Source organism: Gopherus flavomarginatus, chromosome 2 (assembly GCF_025201925.1).
Source record: "Gopherus flavomarginatus isolate rGopFla2 chromosome 2, rGopFla2.mat.asm, whole genome shotgun sequence".
Lineage (NCBI taxonomy): Eukaryota > Metazoa > Chordata > Testudines > Testudinidae > Gopherus > Gopherus flavomarginatus.
Window position 1 is genome coordinate 152,270,209 of NC_066618.1, and position 22,122 is coordinate 152,292,330.

Consider the following 22,122-nt stretch of genomic DNA (forward strand, 5'->3'; position numbering starts at 1 on the left):
GGGCCTGTCTACACAATCACATAGTACATGCAAGTGTTGTCAGTTGGCTTGCATGTGTGTGTTCTCTCCATGTGCCATCCAGCTCTGCGCAGACAACTGGTTCAGCTGACTTTAGTACTTCCCAGTGTGGTTAAGTGCTAGATGCTGGAATGTCATTGCCTTGGTAACGGTGTTTAGACTGCCCAGTGCTTCTGTCCTTGGAGCTCCGATGTCATTAGCAGATAGTGCAGCGTGTTAGTTCAGCAGGCCTTGATGTTACTCCTGAAGAAAGAGCACAAGCATGGTTTGGTGGCGAAGGTGCTCGGCAGGCTTATTGTCAACGAAGCACAGGACTGGCTCCCTGGATCAGTGTCTACAGTTACACTAACACGTCTGCTTCTTACAGTGGACTCAGCTCAGTCAGCGGTGGGACTTTCCGCTGTCTCCTTGGTTGGACAAAGAATTAAGGCGAAGTATCCGATATTTATAGGCTGAGACAAACAACTGGAATACACAATTTATACACCGCCTAAGATGTTTCATGACATCTGCTTGTTACTTCCCATTGTTCCTGGTATCTTGGACAAAACAGCCCTATCCATTGTTTTGTCAAACCATCTAAGCTGTACTAGATTGGCCTGTATCTGCACTGGCTGGGCTATATTGACGTAAATCGCTAGCAACGACTGTGCCAAGTTCATGTCCTGGACAGTGAACTTCAGAGCATCTGGTTTAATCCATGGCCTGACTTTGGTTCACAGCCTCTGGTTCCAGCCTCAGATCTTGTCCCAGGCCCAGTGCTCCAGGCCCTCTCAAGGTGCTGTAGGGATGTTCTAGTGCATGGCAGCAGGATCCACACAGACCTTTAGTACACGGCAGGCCAGCAGAGCACAGATTTACACCCCAGCTTGCCGCCAACTCAATGTTTGTATAGACAAGCCCCAGAATTCCCTTTTCCCCCCTCCAGTGTCATATTCATTCCCAGCCACATCCCCCAGCCATTGACTGCTAGGATTTGTGTCACCAAACCCCAGACAGGGCGAAAATGCAAGTGTGCTTTGCACTAATTAGAGTGCTTTTCAGCCCCAAGCTTCCTGCTCCTTACAACATATCACAACAGCCCTGGAGCACCCTCCCCATTTGACAGATGGCTAAAGGAAGGCACAGAGACGAGAATGGCTTGTGGTTAAGGCTGGGACAGGGACGTGGGCTCTATGGCTGAAATTCCTGTCTTGCTGCAGGCTCCCTGTGACCTTGGGCAAGTTGTGTTGTGCCTCAGTTTCCCCTCATGTCTGGCTGTCTATTGAGAGCGCAGGATTTTTGGGGCAGGGCCTGGCTTTGGCTCTGCGGCTGTGCAGTGCCCAGAGAATGGGACCCTGATCCCTGATGAAGTCCCCATCCCTGGTGAGGTACTAGCTTAGTGCCCATACTAATTGGGCCAACTGTAACCCCAGACCTGAATCTGTCTCTGTGTCTCCCGCTGTGCCCCATGCCCATGGCACTGTGGGGCTTTAGCTACTACACTAACTCCCCAGGGGTGTCTCTGATTGCAGAGCTGGAGAAGGGTCTGACGGAGGAGCAGATCCAAGTGGCCTGTAAGCAGATCCTGCTGGCTCTGCAATATCTCCACAGCTGCAAGGTCATCCACAGGGATCTGAAGGCTGGGAATGTCTTGCTGACCTTGGAAGGAGATGTAAAGCTGGGTGAGACTGTGGGGAAGATACGCGGGCGGGCTGAGTGTGGGGTCTGTCATGTGTTCAGTAGCAGTACAACACCCCAGTATCCTGCTCTAGCTGGAGTGCAGGGAGCTGCCTGTGCCATCTTTCCCCAATGCTTGTGAAATATACAGGCAATAGGTTCAGTCCCTGTTCTCCTCACAGTAAGTGCATGAGGTTGGTCAGCCTTAACTTGTGTTTGGTGTAAACCCATTAGGATGTCCTGGCCCATTACATTTGCTGAGGCCCCAGCCTTGCCCATTTCACTTCATTTACACAGACATTACATATGTTTTGGGGAGCCCCATGAGCTCAGGGCCCCAGTACAATGGTTCCTCCTTCCTCCTCCCTCATTAGCCATTGGTGTTTCAGCTATTAACCTGGTCATTATGAGCAGCAGCCCATGGGGAGGGGGAAAGAGGGGAGTGGATTCTGCGTCCTCTGTAAGGAGGTTTGCGAGGCTGGTTTAATAGCACGGCCCAAATATTCAGGAGGGAGGAGATCTTCATAGCCCTCATCTCTCTGCACCTTACTCCTCTGTCCCAGCCCTGAGCCCCCTCTTGCATCATGAACCCCTCATCCTTAGCCCCACCCAACAGCCCTCACCCAACACCTCAACCCTCTTCCTTAGCCCTGAGCCCCCTCCCATACCCCAAACCTCTCAGCCCTCACCCCTGTACCTCCTTCTATCTCCAAACTTCCTCCCAGAGCATTCACCCCCTCCCCCTTCCCACACACACCCTCCTGCACCCAAACTCCATCCCAGAGCCTGCACCTCTCACCCCCTCCTGCCCCCCCATTCCCTGCCCCAGCCCAGAGCCTGCACTTAAACTCCATCCCAGAGACTGCACCCCAGACCCCCTCCCCCATCCAAACTCCGTCCCAGAGCCTGCACTCTGCACCCCTCCTGCTCCCTAACCCCCAGACCAGGCCCTGCACCCCAGACCTCCTCCCCCACCCAAACTCCCTCCCAGAGCCTTAGGCAGGTCGGGGGCGGAGTTGGGGGGTGGAGTTTGGGGGGAGGCGGGTTCTGGCTGCCATCAAAATTTCTAAAAACCTGCCACCCATGGTTAGGAGTGTGAAAAAATCCCCTCCCAACCAACATAGCTGTGCCAGCAAAAGCCCCAATGTAGACACAGTTATGCTGGCAAAACTGTCCTTTTGCCAGCTGGCACATAGCCTATTTCCTTTGAGGAACTGGTATAAACTATGCCAGAAAAAGGACTCTTGTTGCCAGCGTAGCTTTCCTGGTAGAGGTTCCTCTCTAGGGTAGACAGGGTGTCATGGTATAATTCCCCACTCTGAACCTTAGCGTCCAAAAGATGGGGTACCAGCATGAATTCCTCTAAGCTTAATTACCGGCTTAGAACCTGTAGCGCTGCCACCAACCAGGAATTCAGTGCCTGGTACACTCTGGTCCCCCCAAGACCTTGCCCGGGGAACCCCAAGACCCAGACCCTCTGGATCTTAACACAAGGAAAGTAAACCCTTTCCCTCACCGTTGCCTCTCCCAGACTTCCCCTCCCTGGGTTACCCTGGAAGATCACTGTGATTCAAACTCCTTAAATCTTAAAACAGAGAGGAAAATGCACCTTCCCCCCTCCTTCTCTCTCCCCCTCCCAGACTCTCCCTGAGAGAGAAAGTAATCCTAACACAGAGAGAAATTAGCTTCTCTCTCCCCCTTCCCTCCTTTCTCCCCACCAATTCCCTGGTGAATCCAGACACGTCCCCTGGGGTCTCACACCAGAATAAAAAAACAATCAGGTTCTTAAACAAGAAACTTTTAATTAAAGAGAGAAAAACAGTAAAAATTATCTTTGTAAATTTAAAAATGGAATAGGTACAGGGTCTTTCAGCTATAGACACTGGGAATACCCTCCCAGCCTAAGTATACAAGTACAAATTAAAATCTTTTCAGCAAAATACCAATTTGAACTCCTTCCAGCCAAATACACATTTGCAAATAAAGAAAACAACCATAAGCCTAACTCGCTTTATCTACCTAGTACTCACTATTCTGAACTTATAAGAGCCTGTATCGGAGAGACTGGAGAGAAATCTGGTTGCACGTTGGATCCCTCTGAGCCCCCAGAGTGAACAACAACCAAACACTAACAGCACACACAACAAAAACTTCCCTCCCTCAAGATTTGAAAGTATCCTGTCCCCTGATTGGTCCTCTGGTCAGGTGACAGCCAGGCTCACAGATCTTGTTAACCCTTTACAGGTAAAAGAGATATGAAGTACTTCTGTTCTATTAACTCTTACTTATCTGTTTATGACACAGAGTCTTAGTGTAACTAGAAGAAGTTAAGAGCCTTCGGGTTCTACTGTATGACGCATTCCATTGAATTATTGGCAGGTGATATAGGACACAGCCAGCCAGGTGCACCATATTCCCAGAGCGGCTGTAGCAGGGGGCTGTGTGAACATGAGGTCACACTCTTGCCAGGGCCGCCCAGAGGATTCCGGGGGCCTGGGGTCTTCGGTGGCAGGGAGCCCCCGTTTCGGCAGCAATTCGGTGGCAGGGGGGCCCTTCCATTCCTGGACCCACCACCGAAGTGCAGCCGGGTCTTTGGCAGTAATTCGGCAGCAGGGGGCCCCCACCACGGGTCTTCGGGGCACTTTGGTGGTGGGTCCTGGAACGGAAGGGTCCCCTGTCACCGAAGTGCCGCTGAAGACCTGCCTGCACTTCGGCGGCAGGTCCCGCTTTGGCAGTAATTCGGTGGCAGGGGGTCTTTCCGTCCCAGAGTGGAAGAACCCCCCGCTGGCGAAGACTGGGAGTGGAAGAAGCTCCAGGGGCCCGGGCCCCGCGAGACTTTTCCGGGGCCCCCAGAGCGAGTGAAGGACCCCGCTTTAGGGGCCCTGAAAAACTCTCGTGGGGGCCTGGGGCTAATTGCCCCACCTGCCCCCCCCCCCCCGGGCGGCCCTGATTCTTGCTGGGCCGCATGCTCGGCTGACATAACTCCACCAGCAGCAGTGAAGTGACTGAAGTCAGCAGAGTTGTGCCATGCCCCTGTGTTATGGAGTTACGCCCACAGAGAGTTCAGCCCTGGAGACAGTAAAACCACCCACGCATAGTCATTGATTGTCTTCTCTTCTCTTTATGATGTAGCTGATTTTGGAGTCTCTGCCAAAAACTCCCAAACCCTGCAGCGACGGACATCCTTTCTTGGGACACCATATTGGTATGTGCAAGCACTGCCTGGGAACAGCAGGGCATTGTGGGTAATGTGGGAACTTTGGAGCCTGTGGACATGGTGGCAGATCAGAAATGCTCTCTGTACATAATTTCAGCAAAAAGTGGCTTTTTGTTTAAAAGGATAATGTAGCAGAAAAAAGGGTTTTGGATGAAAAATCAGCAGCTGAAAACGTTTTGGTAAAAATTGTTGGCTTTTGGTAAAAACTTGCTTGGTAATTTTGAAAAACGCTTTTTTTTAAAACTGAAAATGGTTTTCAGAAAACAATTTTTGTCTGTTTCTGAGTCTGGCTTTTCCTTGAAAAATGTGAAAAGTTTCACAGGCAATTTTGACCAAACAGAAACAACGATTTTTTCCCCATAATAACTTCACGGCTTTTTGACCAGCTCTGGCAGGTGCAGGATGTGGTGAATTCCAGCTGCCCGAAGAGATTGGGATGGCATCTGCAGCCTTGGGGAGAGCGCAGAATGAGCATAGCTTGTGGTCCTGAGCATGGAAATGGGGCATTCCACAGGGAACCACCTCACCTTGGCAGATGCCCCTGTCCCCACTCTCCTCGCTTTAGGAGACCCCTGGCACCCACTCATGGCACAGATACTGTCCCCCAGCTGGGCAGGGCTGGATGGGACTCCATGCAGAACACATCCTGATTTTTGTGCCACTTCCAAGACAGTCTGACATTCTCGTTGTATGTTGCTCTAATGGGGCTGGTGACAGCAAATGCTCAGGGAGATGCTGATGGGGAAACACACATGTGCACCGGGGCAGAGGTCATTGTGAGCTCATCTCTCTCCCTGGGCGCAGGATGGCTCCAGAAGTGGTGCAGTGTGAGACCTCAAAGGAGAACCCCTATAACTACAAGGCTGACATCTGGTCCCTGGGGATCACCCTGATCGAGATGGCTGAGATGGAACCTCCCTACCACGAGCTGAACCCCATGAGGGTGCTGCTGAAAATCTCCAAGTCCCAGCCACCCACCTTGCGCTGTCCCAAGCGATGGTGAGTCCATTGACCAGGGAACCCTAACACATGTAGTGCTGGGAACCCACCTCCACGGTCACGACAGTGATTTACAAGGGTGCTCACCTCCAGCGATTCCCAAACTGCATAGACATGCAGCACCTCTGGGTGGGCACCAGCATGCAAGTGGGAGGAAGGAAAAGGTTGGCCACCAATACTAGCGTGAACCTTGACTCTTACTAAAAATGCCTGGAGGCTTTTGCTGTCCATTCACAGCAGTCAGGGCTCCGTTCACAAGGCCCTTAAATAGCAAGGGATCCAGCTGTCCACCTGGGAAGGATGAAGGGCTGAACCCCCCATCTGGAGCTTTGAACCCATAGCTCCAGGGAGCAGAGGTATGGCAAACCACAGCCTGGGGCTTGGTACAGCATTGCTGGGGCACAAAGCCAAAACAAGTGCAAGGGATGTGGCCAAGGTCATGCAGTGAATCAGTGGCAGAGCTGGGACTAGACTCTGGGCGTTCTAGCTTCCGGGCCACTTCTTAGCCATAAACTGAGCCTTCTTCCCACCACCTGCCTAGGCTTAAAGAGGGGTCCTGGGCTGGGCTACCTGGGGGAGCACAGAGCTAGAAGCAGAGCAGGGGCCGAGCAGCATGGAGGCGTTTTCGCCTCTTCAATCCATCACTGTGTTCTGCAGGTCGGAGGAGTTTAAAGACTTTCTGAGAAAATCGCTGGAGAGGAATCCTGAGGTCCGGTGGTCAGCCAGCCAGCTCCTGCAGGTGAGACATCCCCCCGTGGCCATGTCCTCACAGGACAGGGGCAGGGACAGGGAGTGGGGTGGGAGGGGAGGAGAGTTTCCTGTGTTACCTTGTGCACTCTTGTGTCCCAGAGAACCCCTCACTTCCCTCAGCAGCAAAACTCACGTTCCCACCTGCACGTGCGGAGCTCCCACCAAGAGGTGCATGTAGGACGGCTGGGCTCTGGCCCCGGCCCCAGCCTGGCACACAGAGACTGTCTCTGTGGAGTTCTGCACCTTACGATCCCTTGCTTCCCCTCAGCACCCCTTCGTGGCAGAGGTGTCAGAGAAGCGGCCCCTGCGGGAGCTGATTGCAGAGGCCAGGGCAGAGGTGATGGAAGAGGTGGAAGAGGAGGAGGAAGAAGGACATGTCTCATCAGTAAGCAGCAACCGAAGCTCATCCTCTTTTCCTAGAGGCCAGGCTGGCTCCCCCCAAGGGGGCCGCGCAGGAAGGAGAACATCGGTGATCATGTGGCCTGTGGCGCGAGGCTGCCTGCCCCTCAAACAACCCCTGCTGGGCCTGGTGTGACATGGAAGTGGGGAGGGGCCAGGCATGCTGTGGGGCAGCAATAGCAGTGGTGGGGCCCAGCATGCTGGGAGGGGCCATAGTGGGGGTGGGGCCAGGAATGCTGGGGGGGAGCAATAGTGGGGGTGGGCATGCTGGGGAAGGGCAATAGTGGAAGTGGGGCCGGGCATGCTGAGGGGGACGATGGTGAGTGGGTAGGTGGGGCCGGGCATGCTGGGGGGGGATGGGGGGGGGCTGGGCATGCTAGGAGGTAATAGTGGAGGCGGCACCAGGTATGCTGGGGGCGTGATGGTGGGTGGGTGGGGCCAGGCATGCTGGGGGGGGAGTGGGTGGGACCGGGTATGGGGGGGGGAGTGGGCAGGACCTGGCATGCTGTGGGGGAGAGTGGGCTGGAGTGGTTATGCCGGGGGGGAGAGTGGGCAGGACTGGGCGTGCAGGGGGGGCGACAGCAGGCAGGGGGTTGGGCCTCAGCTCTCCCTGCGCTTGGCTGTCATCTGTCTCAGCAGGGGGGGAACGTTCCATAGGCTGTGCTGCATGTTCGGTGCCTGGGTGTTTCCTGCCTCCCTGCCTGGCCATTCTGGATCAGGTGATGCTCTGAGCCAGGTCCTTGGTGGTGTCAGCTGGAACAGCTCCATTGATTTCATTGGCACCAGCTGAGGATCTGCCCCAAGGGCTTCTCTGGGTTAGACAGGGTGGGTTTCATAAGGTTGCGGTTTAGATTTGGGTGTTCGACAAGAGGCTGCAGCTATCTCCTAACCTTTCTCCTCCTCTTGATCCAACAGCCACGCCATGACCACAAAGACTCCTTCTACAAGCAGGAAACGCCGCCCCAGCCCTGTCAGAACCTGGATGGGAGGGAAATGCAATCCCTCCTCATAGCAGGAGCTGGCAGGGAGATGGACATGATGGCCCAGCCAGCCAGCCAGCCTGCTCTGCCAGCAGAGGAGAGCAAACGGGAAGAGCAAATGGGCTCGCCAAAGAATCAGACTGGGAGCCCTCTCCCTGCTGGCCAGCCTGAGTTCCAAGGACCTGGGGTCAACCCCAGTGTCCAGGGGGACTCCGTCCCCGATGGTCCCCGGATGAGGGCGAAAAAAACATCCGACTTCCTGAAACAAATGAGGCGAAAGTCCGCACCCATGTTTGCGGCTTCCCGGGAGCTGCGCGGCTCCATGAGTCTCCCCTCCCGGAGGCCCACCGATGTCCTGAAGCTGATGAGACGCAGGTCGTTCTTTGGTGGGTTGAAGTCACAAGAAAATGCCAGGGAACAAGGTGGGATCAATGGAGAGCCAGTGGTGCATACAGCCAGTGGGAAAGATCAAGGTGAGGAGCAGTTGCATTCATGTCCTGAACCTCAGCCATGTGTGGGGCTGAAGGAGACCGTGCCAGATCCCTTCCGCGCAGCAGCACTCAAACCAGAAGCAGAGAAGGACTTTAAAGGGAACTATGAAAAGGGGCCCAGCCCTCTAGAGAGCCCAGCCCAAGCAAGAGAACTTTGTACTGGGCTAAATCATTTAGCATCATCTAAAGATCCAACGGAAGGGCAAGAGGTGGAAACAGAAGAAGCAGAAACTGCTGATGATCAGGCCAAGCCTGTATTGGGAGAAACTCAGGCAGGTTTTGAACTCCCTGACTCAAACATAACAGACAGAGTTTCCTTCACAGAAGCAGAAAGTCAACAGGCAGCTGTAGGCCTGGAGGACAGAACCCAGACATGCCCCACTTTACTCTCAGTGAGAAATATGGAAAACCTATCAAATAGCGATTCTACCAGTAATTTACTGGCTCTGCAGAAATGCACAAGAGCAACTAAGTGGGACTTGTCTGAAGGCTCAGCTGGGATGGGAGAAGGGCAGACCGTGGATGAGAATCCTCCCCCCAGTTCCTGGAAATGGAGGAGTCAGGGTGAAAGGACAGAGGAAATACGACGTCTAGGCAAGAAACATTACTTGGATTGTGCATCAGTGAGCAGCCCTCTTGCAAACCTGGACGTGAGTGAGGGTACACGACTATTAGCCGCTCTTGACCTTTGTCAGACTAGTATTAAAGTTCTGAGCATCAAAGAATCCTTGAGACAGCTCCAGCCCAAAGGTGCTGGAGCGTGTACAGATAAGGAAGTGAGAGGGGTTAGATTACAGAATGAAAATTGCTCAAATGGAGCAGAAGCACAAGAAGGTGGAAGCCCAGAGACTTCTGGGGAGCTAGCAGAAGAGACACACTGTGAAACTGAGAATGAAAGACTGCCCAAGAAATTAGAGCAGAGTGGTGAGAATTGGCAGCAGGTAGAAACCTTCTCAGTAAAGAATGAAGCAGGAGACATGGAGAATGCGGATGAAAACACAAAGGTGGGATCAGCAACCTTAGAAGAGCCGTGTTGTATGGGAGAGATTGCAGTGACTGAGAATGGAGAGAACAATACAGTGGTCGCTAGCTCTGCTAGGGAGACAGTGGTTCCAGCCAATGAGGAAACAGGGAAGAATGAGCAAGAAACTATAGACAATAATATAAGGGATCATTTAAATGAAGATCAGCATTCAGGGGCGGACACCTCCCCCACATTGATCATGGGGTCAGCGCATGAGGAGTCAGAAGGAGATATTGTAAACAAGGTTGTAGAGGAGCATTTAAAGGGAGACAAAAATTCAGTGATGGACACATCCAGTCAGGAGATACTGGTACCAGCAAGAGAGGAAGCCCAGGAAGGCAGCATAGAAAATATAACACTTGGTCATTTAAATTTAGAGGATCAAAACCCAGTGGTGGATACCTCCCCCAAGGAGAATCTAGTGCCAGCTAAGGCACACACAGGGGAGAAAGTGGAAGACACTGCAGATAGCCCTAGGGGTGGCCCATTAAATGTTATTGAGAACAGAGACCATGAAGCTAGGGAAGATAGAAATGGTAACGAAACAGCAAAGGAAGAGAGACACCCACCCGGAGAAGGTCTGGCAGAGGCTGTTCTGTGTCCAGAAGGGGCCTCAGGGGATGGAGCTGGAAGAGAAGAGAGAAGTGCCCCCCTGGAGAATGGAGCAGAACTGGAGCCCCAGGGGGAACCTATTGGGCACCCAAAGGTAAGGAAGAACATTAGCTTTGCTGAGGCACCCCTGGGCTGCCCTGCCTCCCTGAAACAGGTAGCTAATGGAGGAGCAATGAGGAACGGAAAAGATCCCAGTGGTAAGGGCGATTCAACCTTAAATGATGGTTTAATACACAACCAAGAAGAGACGCCAACTTCACCAGGCAATACAGAGTTTGACACGCACCGCCACCTTCCTTCAGCAAGACTGCAAACCCTGCGCTGCGCACAAGACATGTCACAGGTAGGCTGGCTCAACACGTGAGACTAGAATGCTTTGAATGGGGGGGCAGGATGCCAGGGTCTGGGGTGTGGGGCCTTTCGTCTCTAGGGCTGTCTCAGGGCCTGGCTGGGAGGCTCTTAGTCCTGTAGTCATACCCAAAAAACCCTCCTACCCACCTGGCCCCACACAGACCAGCTCCCTGGAATGGAGAGGGACTGAACTGACTGAAACCTGGAGGGAGATCCCTTTAGATCAGGGCTGAGGCAGAGCCATGGGGAAAGGGGAAGATACTTTTGCTGCCAGGCCTACAAACAGGACTTCATCTTTCTGGGCTCTCCCCCTGGCAACTCTGAACAGCACTAACTCCATTTTGAGCCCTGAGGCTGTATAAAATCCATGCTTTATGGATAGGCTGTGCGGCTGGTGCCGGCAAGCAGTGCAGAATGGCCCAGGAGCGCAGTGCTGTATGGTTTGTCTCACATTCATGGTTAACTGCTACTTTGTCTGGAGGATATAACAAAGCAGAGAAACCATAGACTGTTTCAAGCAGAAACAGATTAAACTGCTAGCACCGAATTCTGCAGCCTTTTTCTCTGTCTGTGCTCTGTGGGACAGATCCTCAGATGCTGTCATGCGATGAAGGGCCAAGGACAATTTACACCAGCTGAGGATCTGTTCCAGCATCTGTGGCTGACTTCACTGGGGGCTTTGCCTGAGAAAGGGCTGAGCATGGACTTGGGGAATTAGTCCAGTGACTCAGTTGGAGTGAGGCCCTCCAGATTTGGTCCATAAGAAAATGATAATTATGCAAATACATTATCCAGGGAACTGGTGTGTTGGGGTCTCTGGTGCCAGACTCTGCACTGGTGGTTTGTCATTGTAGCGGTTAATCAACAGATCTTCATCCCCCCATGCCGGCGGTGAGGAACAAGGCCTGCTCAGAGCAGGATAGTCTCACTAAGGTTTGGTCCAGGTTCCCTTTTCTTGTGCCAGGAGATGTCAATTCCACCCTTTCTGGGCAAAGGTCCTGTCCTGATCCCCGTTTTCTAGGCCCTTCCGAAAATAGTCAGCAACATCCACACCTGTGCCAGTTGCTCTGTTTGCCAACCAGACGCTTTAACTGATCTCCCCGGTACAGTTCATTGCTCCTTGTTTTCATGCTTGGTCCTGCTCAGAGTGAATAGGCAAACCTTCCAGAGGGCCAAACCCTGCCATCCTTACAGAGCAGTAGTAGGAGCAGAGCTTCACAGCTACAGACGCAGCAGTAGTAGTGACCCAAGAAGTGGAAGAGTCAATGAAGATGACTGGATGGGGAAGCTGCGGGATGTACATTATCCTGGAGCAGGTACCTGAAAAGAGCTTTGTTTGTGTGAAGTGCTGCTGATAGATGTGATGGAAAAGACGATCCAAGATTTGGAGATGCAGGTAGAAACTATGGTTGAATTTCAAAGGGGATTTGAATGGATGAAGAAGGGAAGGCAAGAGGAAGGAGGCTGAAAGGAAAACTCAAGACTTAGAGATGCAAGCTGGATTGGAGAACTGTGAGGGTAAAAGGGCCAGTGGAAGCTTGTAACTGTGAGAACAAGCTGAGGAAACAACTAGGACAGAGGATGATTCGCAGAAGATTGCAAGCGAGAACAAAGGACAAAAGGCAACCGGAAAGAACAGAAGGCCGGAGAATCTCACCACACCAGGAAGAGGAAGGTCTATTCAGTTGGGGACTCCCCACTAAGAAGAACAGACAGGCCTGTCACCAGAATTCATCCAGAGAACAGAAGGGTGCACTGTCTGATGGGAGCTAAGATACGGGATGTGGACCTGAGGCCAAAGAAGATCCTAATGTGAACAGGAAAGAATCCGCTGACTGTCCTTCATGTGGGAACAAATGACACAGACACTTAAGGAAATGGAGGCTTAGGTGATCTTCAGTGGGATTGTACCTGTCCCCAGAAGAGGAAAGTGAAGATGAGACAAGATGATGATCAGCAGATGCTCAGACATCTGGAGGGCTTTGGGATGGTTGACAGCTGGGAAGCATTCACTGACAGACGACTGTTCTCCTGGATGGACTCCACCTGAGTGGGGAGGAAAATAGACTTCTGGGATGGAGGTTGACACAACTGATTAAAAGAGCTTTAAACTAGGAATTTGGGGGAGATGGTTGGGAGATGCTCATGTAATCTCAACACCTGATTCTAATATTGAGAGGGAGGAAAATCAAGTAAGAGAGGATACAGCAATGGAGAAAGGAAAAACAGAGGGCAAGAGCGTGGACATCAAGAGGAAAGACGGTGCTGATACCAACGGCACTAAATCTGGTAGGTGAAATTGGCGATGATCTGGTGAGAAATTTGGACGAAGCAGAGCAGAAACAACTTGGATAACTGTACACCAATGCAAGGAGGCTGGGTAACAAAATGGAGGAAATAGAGCTACTGATGCAGGAAGATTGAACCAGACGTGAGAGGGATAACAGAAACATGGTGGGATAGTAGTCATGATTGGAGCACAGGTATTGAAGGGTACCTGCTATTCAGGAAAGACAGAAATAAAGGTAGAGGTGGTGGAGTAGCACTGTATATTAATGACAAGGTAGACTGTAAAGAAATTAGAAGTGATGAAATGGATAAAAAGAATCTGTTTAGGTAAAAACACTTTGGGGAAGAGAGGTACCAGAAGCTCCACTGGGATAATGCTTGGGGTGTGCTACAGACCCCCAGGATCTAATCTAGATATGGATAGAAATCTCTTTTATTTTTAATGAAATACATACTACTGGGAATTGTGTGATTATGGGAGACTTTAACTTCCCAGATATAGATTGAAGGAGAAGTGCTGCTAATAACAGCAGGGCCTAGGTTTTCCTAGATGTGACAGCTGACGGAGTCTTCACCCAATAATCACCGAACCTACGAGAGGCGATTCCATTTTAAATTTGATATTGGTGAGTAGTGAGGACCTCACTGAAGAGTTGTTTATAGGGGACAACCTTGGTTAGAGTGATCATGAGCTAATTCAGTTTAAACTAAATGGAAGAATAAACACAAATCTATCTGCAACGAGGGGCCTTGATTTCCAAAGGGAAAATTTGAAAATATGAAGGGAATTAGTTAGAGAAGCGGGCTGGACTGAAGAACTCAAGGATCTGAACGTGGAAGAGGCCTGGAATTACTTTAGGTTCAGAAGTTCTCTGAAGCCTGCATCCCAAGCAAGGGGAAACAATTCGCAGCGAAGGGTTACAGACCAAGCTGGCTGAATAAGTATTTCAAACAGGCAATTAAGAGAAAGCAGAGAGCCTACAAGGAATGGAAGAAGGGATGGATCAGCAAGGAAAGCTACCACTCAGAGGTCAGAAAGTGTAGAGATAGAGTGAGAACTGCCAAGAGCCAAGCAGAGTTGGACCTAGCATCTGGAATACTGTGTGCAGTTCTGGTCTCCCATGTTTAAGAAGGATGAATTCAAACTGGACCAGGTTCAGAGAAGGGCTACTAGGATGATCTGAGGAACAGAAAACCTATCTTATGAAAGGAGACTGAAAAAACTTGGCTTGTTCAGCCTAACCAAACGTAGGCTGAGGGGAGATATGATTGCTCTCCATAAATACATCTGAGGAATAAATACCAGTGTGGGAGAGGCATTATTTAAGTTAAGGGCAATGTTGGCACAAGAACAAATGGCTATAAACTGGCCATCAACAAGTTTAGGCTTGAAATTAGATGAAGGTTTCTAACCATCAGAGGAGTGAAGTTCTGGAACAGCAGTTCTGGGGAGCACTGGGGGCAAAACACCTAACTGGCTTCAAGACTGAGCTTGATAAGCGTATGGAGGGGATGGGACGGTGTTACTGCCTACAATGGCATGTAGCCAGTCTGCAACTTTTAGAAGCAAATATCTCCAAAGGCTTTAGTTGGGACACTAGATGAGGAGGCTCTGAGTTACTACAGAGAATTATTTTCCAGGTATCTGCTGGGTTGATCTTGCCCACAGGTTCAGGGTCTAACTGGTCGCAATATTTGGGGTCGGGAAGGAATTTTCCTTCAAGTCAGATTGGCAGAGACCCTGGAGTTTTTTAGCTTTCCTCTGCAGCGAGGAGCACGGGTCACATGCAGGTTTAAACTAGTGTAAATGGTGGATTCTCTATACCTTGAAGCCTATAAAGTGTGATTTGAGGACGTCAGTAACTCAGTCAGAGGTGAGGGATCTATTACAGGGGTGGGCAGGCGAAGTTTTTTGGCCTGTGATGTGCAGGAGGTCAAACTAGACTAGATGATCACGATGGCCCCTTCTGGCCTTAAAGTCTATGACTCTGAGTTTTTACTCAGTCCTTGCTCAGGCTATGATTTGGCTTTGCTGAGAGCTCCACTGAGTAAGAACAGAGCATCTCCCTGGTCTGAGTGATACATAAGCAAGTGGAATTATGTGGTAGAGGTTCATGCTGCCTCCATATCAGCTGTTTTGTTGGGTTTGTCTCTTTGAATGAGTGGATTCTAGGCTTGTTGTGAATATAACCCTCTGTTTCTGGTCTCAGGAGGGTGTCTCCCTAAGAAGAACAGTGAAGAAAACCAGGAAGTTTGTTGTGGATGGGAAGGAGGTCAGCGTGACAACCTCAAAGACCATCAGTGAGGTGGATACAAAGGGCGAGAAGATGCGCTCGGCTCGGTAAGGGGCACTTAGCCGACTGGGAGGGGATATAGCTGAATGATGACAGCATGGGCTCTCAGGGTGGGGGCTGAGAGCATCCTGCCCTTCCTATATTGTTAAATAGGAGATGGGAAGGGCAAGTCATGATGCAGAAAGGGGAACATCACCTGGGCAGGGTGAGAAGCACAGGGGTTAGAGTATGAGAAAGGAGGGTAAGATTCTGCTCCTAGCTCTGCCTCTGACTGACTAAGCAAGTCACCTTCTGTTTTAAAGCGCCCCCATCTGGTGACAGTGTGCGCTGGGGTGTGGGAGGGCTGTCTGCAGACTGAGCGTTGGATCTGGAAGGGACATCTACAGACAGCGTGCACTGGAGTCTGGGAGGGACATCTACAGACAGCATGCGCTGGATTCTGGGAGGGATGTCTGCAGACAGTGTGCGCTGGAGTCTGGGAGGGACATCTGCAGACAGTGTGCGCTGGGGTCTGGGAAGGACGTCTGCAGACTGCATGTTGGGTCTGGGAGGGAGGTCTGCAGACAGCATGCGCTGGAGTCTGGGAGGGACGTCTGCAGACAGTGTGCGCTGGAGTCTGGGAGGGACGTCTCTGTACAAATATTGGACGTCGTTGTTGTGGGCAGTAGCTCATCATAAGTAAAGGAGAGTGTGTGTGGGATCATTTCTAATCCCCATGCATGTTCGCAGTTATTGCATCCCAGTTACTGAGGACACTGGTGTTACTCCAGGAATGAATTTGGCCTAAAGGTTTCACACCTTTTTCTATGACCACATTTACACTCAGGGTGGCAGCCGCCCTGCCAATCTGTGGCTCCAGTGGGAAGAGGCAGGAAACCCTCCAAACACAAGTGACTTCTATATCTGCACAGGGCTAGATTCTCCAGTGGCGCCATTCCATTGAAGTCAGTGGAGTTTGCAAACTTGTGGTAAAACTTGAGCAGGCTTTCTTGTGAAATTGTCAGTGTGGCTAGAGCCAGAGCTGGGTCAGTCTCACCCGAGGAGACAAATAAAAACCATTCGGGGTCGAGTTTGGTTCTGAAAATGCCTGAAGTTTCGGGAGGCTGCTTATTGCTTGCCAGTGCATCTCCCCACCATTGCCGTCTGTGGGTCTGTCTCCCTGTCACCAGGCGCCAGGAGCTGCATGAACTCCGCCTTCTCCAGAAGGAAGAGCAGCGAGCCCAGAGCCAGCTGGAGCAGAAGCTCCATCAGCAGCGGGAGCAGATGTTCCGCCATATTGAGCAGGAAATGACGGTAACCACCTTAGTGGCTGTCAGCTGGGCCCTGCGAGCGGCGCTGCCAGACCGGGCAGGCCCACAGCCCCTGGGGCAGGGTGCGACTGCTCTCATCTCCATGGCATAGTCGTATGCCATTCAGAGCTTGGGGAACTGAAAATCATCACAGGTCTCAATCCCTCCTATTCCCAGTTCCCAATCCAGCACTGCTCCGGATCCCACATAGGACGTGCTTAAGGTGATCATATTTCCCAAAGGGAAAACAGGACAGCGCATGGGGCTAGCCAAAGGTCCCCTTCCCCTGGTGCAGGGCTAGCCTGAGCCGTCACCCAAGCCTCTCTTCCCATGCGGGACTGGTGTCGCTGCTCTCCTGAGTCCCCTTCCCTGTGAGGGGTTGGCCTGAGCCCTGCCTCCCTTCCCTGCACTGCTTGCTCGAGCCCTGGTTGTCCCACACCCAAACTCTGCCTCCTCCCTGTGGGGAGCTGGCATCACCCTTCCCTCGCCTGCACATTCCTCCGCACCCCACTTTTTTGACAAAGGTGGGTATTTTTCCTGTTTGATCTTGTTTGATCTAGTTGGCAAGAGCAAACCAGACAAATGCCCCCTTTTACCACAAACTTCGGGCTGGCCAGCACAGGGCTTAAAAAAGGAACTCTCCCGGCCAAAACAGGACATATGATCACCCTAGACATGCTTTGTGACAACTGCCTGAGGCCTGGGCCCCAACTTTCAAAGCCGCCTGAGGTTGGAGGGGCCTTCATTTCTCAATGTCTGGCTTGGGATGCCCTGAGTCTAATTTCCAGAAGGGCTGAGGGTCACTGAAGTTCTTTGGCACTGCAGGCTCTCCGCCCACCGGCAGATCAGGATCCCAGCAGTGTCCCAGGCTGGGCACACAAATCAGTGGCCACGTCTGAGAAAGCACCAGCCACAGCTGACAATCTATTTGTTCACATGCTGTCAACATCTCCAGACACTTCCTAGGTCACATCCCGTGTTCTGTAGCTGTAAGCAGCCAGGACTGGGGCTCCTATGCACACTATAGTGAGACTAATAAATCATCATTTTCAGTGGGCTCTGCCAACATCCACCCTTCCCGAGCTCCTGGCCCAGGGGCCTATGCTCTGCACAGAGTTCACCATCCCACTGGAGACGTGCACCGGCTCATGTCCCCAGTGTTGTGTGGCTGCACTTCCCAGCGCCTCGAGGAACACCCAGTGTGGTAGGAGCCCAGAGGTGTGGAGCTAGGTGCTTGCCTAGGAACTGCAATCCCTGCAGTTCAGAGAGGCCGACGCTGTCTGGTGTTCATCCTCTCTTATGTCCCCCAATATTATTTGATTCGGTGAGTGGGAGGAAAACGCATGTAAGCTCCCTGCTCTGCACACGCACAGAGTAAGAAGCAGTATTATGACCATGAGGTGGAGATCCTGGAGCGGCACCATCAGCAGGCCCGGGAGCGCCAGGAGCACGAGTTCACCACCAGGCTACGCGATGAGGCCAAGCGGCTGAAAGCCCTGCAGGAGAAGGACTATGGCAAGAAGCTGTCGGCCTTCAGGGGCAACAGGAGAGAGGTACCCCTTGCCAGAGACCCAGACCACAGAACCTACTGTCCCCATGCCAGTGGGATCTTGATCTCCCTCCACCCCTTGCCAATGGGAACTAGGGATCATCCCCTCCCCTCCCCTGAGCCAATGGGAACTAGGGATCCTCCCCCTCCCCTGAGCCAATGGGAAGTAGGGATCTTCCCCCTCGCCAATGGGATCTAGGGATCCTCACCCTCACCAATGGGAACTAGGGATCCTTCCCTCCTCTCCCCTGAGCCAATGGGAACTAGGGATCCTCCCCCTCCCTTGAGCCAATGGGAACTGGGGATCCTCCCCCTCCTCCAAGCCAATGGGACCTCAGGATCCTTGTCTGCTGAGCCAAGGGGATCTAGGGGTAAGTGACAGACCCCCCAGAATCTGATTTGGAGACAGATAGAGACCTTTTTAATATTTTTAATTAAATAAATACTAACGAGCCAATGGGATCTAGAAATCTTTCTCCCCTCCCCTTCCCCTCTCCCCTGAGCCAGTGGGAACTACGGGTCTTTTTTCTGAAGCGATGACATTCAAGAATCCTGCTGCTCGTACTCTAAGCATCCTTCTTACTTAGCCAATCATATCTCTGCATCCCTTTCCATGTAGCTGGATCTAAGGATCCCTCGCTTAGCCAATAGGATCCAAGGATCCCTTTCCCAGACTATAAGAATCCTGGTCACTGAGCCTATGACATCTAAGCTCAGGTGGCAAGTTTTCCCTGTGCCTACTGCTGGGGTTATTTTCATGCTGTGGGTAACTCTGGGTCCCATGATGGTCCTTGTATTGCTGTTTTAGCACAAAGGCAGGATTTATAATGACTGGAGCCCAGAGGGCAGAGATCCCAGCCTCGATCTGTGCTGATCCATGCACTGTTCTAGTTTAGCTGCAAAGCTGGGATTTTCCATAGGGCGGAAGGGGGGGAGATAATGCAGCTCCTTTGGGCCCATGGAAAAGCCCAGGCCTCAGGGAATGAGCTCCATTGCATAGACACTGTAACAGCAAACCTGAGCTGGCCTCCTGCCAAACAGGCTTTGTTCAACGTTTAGTCAATGTCCACATCTAGATGCCAGCTAGCAAGGAGCATGTGGAACACCATCCCTCCGTGAGCTTGCTGCAGGAATTGCTATGTGAAATTCCTTGCCCTGCGGATGCAGGCAGTCAGAGCAGATGAGCAGGAATGGTCCCACTAGCCCTGTGGGTACTGACCCACAGGCACTTGAGATAAGCAGGCTGATAAAGGGGGCATGGCAGCCTAGATGCATGGCCTCTGACCATAACAGGTCCCAGCTGATGGAGCTGACATATGACAGCAGCTCCCCACAGCAACTGAGCTGGGGAATCTGCACTAGCCAGTTAATGAGCTAATGGGCTGTGATGGTTTTGAGAATTTGGCTGCTCTGGGGCCAGACCCATATGTTTCCCTCTGGCAGGAGCAGAGATTTCTGCAGCAGCAGCAGGAGGAGCTAAACCTGGCCTTGCAGAAAGTCGTCCAGGAGCACAAGAAGAAAGTGACCTCTATCGAGTGGGAGTGCGTCAGCAAGATCCACAGCCTCAGGAGAGGTAGAGCTGAGCTCTGGGAGGGATAAGGGCTGAGATGCAGAGATAAGAGAAATGTCTGGCTGGAAGGGACCTTGGGAAGTCATCAAGTCCAGGCAGGAGTTGTGACTTGGCAGGACTTGTGTTGGGGCAGGACCAAGTAAACCTAGACCAGGGGTCGGCAACTTTCGGCATGCAGCCCATCACGGTAATCCGCTGGCATTCTGTTTACATTGACTGTTCGTGTGCATGGGCACCCGCGGCTCCCGGTGGCTGAAGTTCACCATTCCCGGCCAATGGGAGCTGCGGGAAGAGGTGGTCAGCATGTCCCTGCAGCCCGCACCTCTTCCCATGTTATTCCTAAAGTGCAGCACCCAAAATTGTACACAGTCCTCCAGCTGAGGCCTCACCAATGGCAAGTAGAGCGGGACAATTACCGTCTATGTCTTACATACGATGCTCCGGTTAGTACACCCCAGAATGACAGTAGCCTTTTTCACAGCTACATCACATTGTTGTTGGGTTTGTGATCCAGGACAACCCCGCAAGATCCTTCTCGGCACTAAGGCGGCCTACCTAGTTAGTGCCCATTTTGTAGTTGTGCATTTGATTTTTCCTTCCTATGTGTATTTTGCCCTTGACTGTATTGAATTTCATCTTGTTGATTTCAGACCAATTCTCCAATTTGTCAAAGGTCATTTTGAATTCTAATCCTATCCTCCAAAGTGCCAGCAACCCCTCCCCGCTTGGTGTCATCTGCAATTTTTATAAGCATACTCTCCTCTCCAATAGCCAAGTCATTAATGAAGATATTGAATAGCGCCGGACCCAGGACTGACTCCTGCAGGACCCCACTAGATACATAAGAACATAAGAGTGGCCATACTGGGTCAGACCGAAGGTCCATCCAGCCCAGTATCCTGTCTTTGGACAGTGGCCAATGCCAGGTGCCCCAGAGGGAATGAACAGAACAAGCAATAAACAAGTTATCCATCTCCTGTCACCCATTCCCAGCTTCTGGCAAACAGAGGCTAGGACACCATCCCTGCCCATCCTGGCTAATAGCCATTGATGGGTCTATCCTCCATGAATTTATCTAGTTCCTTTTTGAACTCTGTTATAGTCTTGGCCTTCACAACATCCTCTGGCAAAGAGTTCCACAGGTTGTGTTGTGTGGAAAAATACTTCCTTCTATTTGTTTTAAACCTGCTGTCTATTAATTTCATTTGGTGACCCATAGTTCTTGTGTTATGAGAAGGAGTAAATAATACTTCCTGATTTACTTTCTCCACATCAGTTATGATTTTATAGGCCTCAATCATATCCCCCCAGTCATCTCTTTTCCAAGATGAAAAGTCCCAGTATTATTAATCTCTCCTCACACGGATGCCATTCCATACCCCTAATCATTTTTGTTGCCCTTTTCTGAACCTTTTCCAATTCCAATACATCTTTTTTTGAGATGGGGCAACCACATCTGCGTGCAGTATTCCAGATGTGGGCGTACAATGGATTTATATAGAGGCAATATAATATTTTCTGTTTTATTATCTATCCCTTTCTTAAAGATTCCCAACATTCGGTTTGCTTTTTTGACTGTCGCTGCACATTGAGTGGATGTTTTCAGAGAACTATCCACAATGACTCCAAGATCTCTTTCTTGAGTTTAACAGCTAATTTAGACCCCATCATTTTATATGTATAGTTGGGTTTATGTTTTCCAATGTGCATTACTTTGCATTTATCTACATCTGCCATTTTGTTGCCCAGTCACTCAATTTTGCAAGATCCTTTTGTAGCTCTTTGCAGTCTACCTGGGATTCAACTATCTTGAGTAGTTTTGTATCATTTGCAAATTTTGCCATCTCACTGTTTACCCCTTTTTCCAGATCATTTATGAGTGTGTTGAATAGGACTGGGCCCTGTACAGACCCCTGGGGGACACCACTATTTACCTCTCTCCATTCTGAAAACTGACCATTTATACCTACCCTTTTTCCCCTATCTTTTAACCAGTTACCAATCCATGAGAGGACCTTCTCTCTTATGCATGACAGCTCATTTTGTGTAAGAGCCTTTGGTGAGGGACCTTGTCAAAGGCTTTCTGAAAATCTAAGTACACTATATCCACTGGATTCCCCCTTGTCCACATGCTTGTTGACTTCCTCAAAGAATTCTAGTAGATCGGTGAGGCATGATTTCCCTTTACTAAAATCATGTTGATTCTTCCCCAACAAATTATGTTCATCTATGTGTCTGACCATTTTGTTCTTCACTATCGTTTCAACCAGTTTGCCCAGTACTGAAGTCAGGCTTACTGACCCTGTAATTGCTGGGATCACCGCTGGAGCCCTTTTTAAAAATTGGCGTCACATTAGCTATTTTCCAGTCATTTAGTACAAAATCTGATTTAAATGATAGGTTATAGACTACAGTTAGTAGTTCTGCAATTTCCCATTTGAGTTCCTTCAAAACTTGAATGAATACCATCTGGTCCTGGTGACTTATTACTGTTTAGTTTATCAATTTGTTCCAAAACCTCCTCTAATGATACCTCAATCAGAGACAGTTCCTCGGATTTGTCAACTAAAAAGAATGGCTTATGTTTGGGAACCACCCTCACATCCTCAACCATAAAGACCGATGCAAAGA

The 22,122-nt window shown here is 50.9% G+C and overlaps 1 protein-coding gene across 1 annotated transcript in view; it reads left to right on the forward strand.

Moving 5' to 3' along the window:
* The window catches only part of LOC127043522 (serine/threonine-protein kinase 10-like), a 48,354-nt gene that overhangs the window by 16,648 nt on the left and 9,584 nt on the right, over positions 1-22,122 (forward strand). Inside the window, exons 4-13 of the mRNA XM_050937386.1 lie at positions 1,533-1,682; positions 4,810-4,882; positions 5,699-5,893; positions 6,551-6,632; positions 6,912-7,028; positions 7,958-10,492; positions 15,000-15,130; positions 16,253-16,376; positions 17,746-17,925; positions 19,365-19,494. Coding sequence (XP_050793343.1) covers positions 1,533-1,682; positions 4,810-4,882; positions 5,699-5,893; positions 6,551-6,632; positions 6,912-7,028; positions 7,958-10,492; positions 15,000-15,130; positions 16,253-16,376; positions 17,746-17,925; positions 19,365-19,494 — 3,717 coding nt within the window. The remainder of the gene's footprint in view (positions 1-1,532; positions 1,683-4,809; positions 4,883-5,698; positions 5,894-6,550; positions 6,633-6,911; positions 7,029-7,957; positions 10,493-14,999; positions 15,131-16,252; positions 16,377-17,745; positions 17,926-19,364; positions 19,495-22,122) is intronic.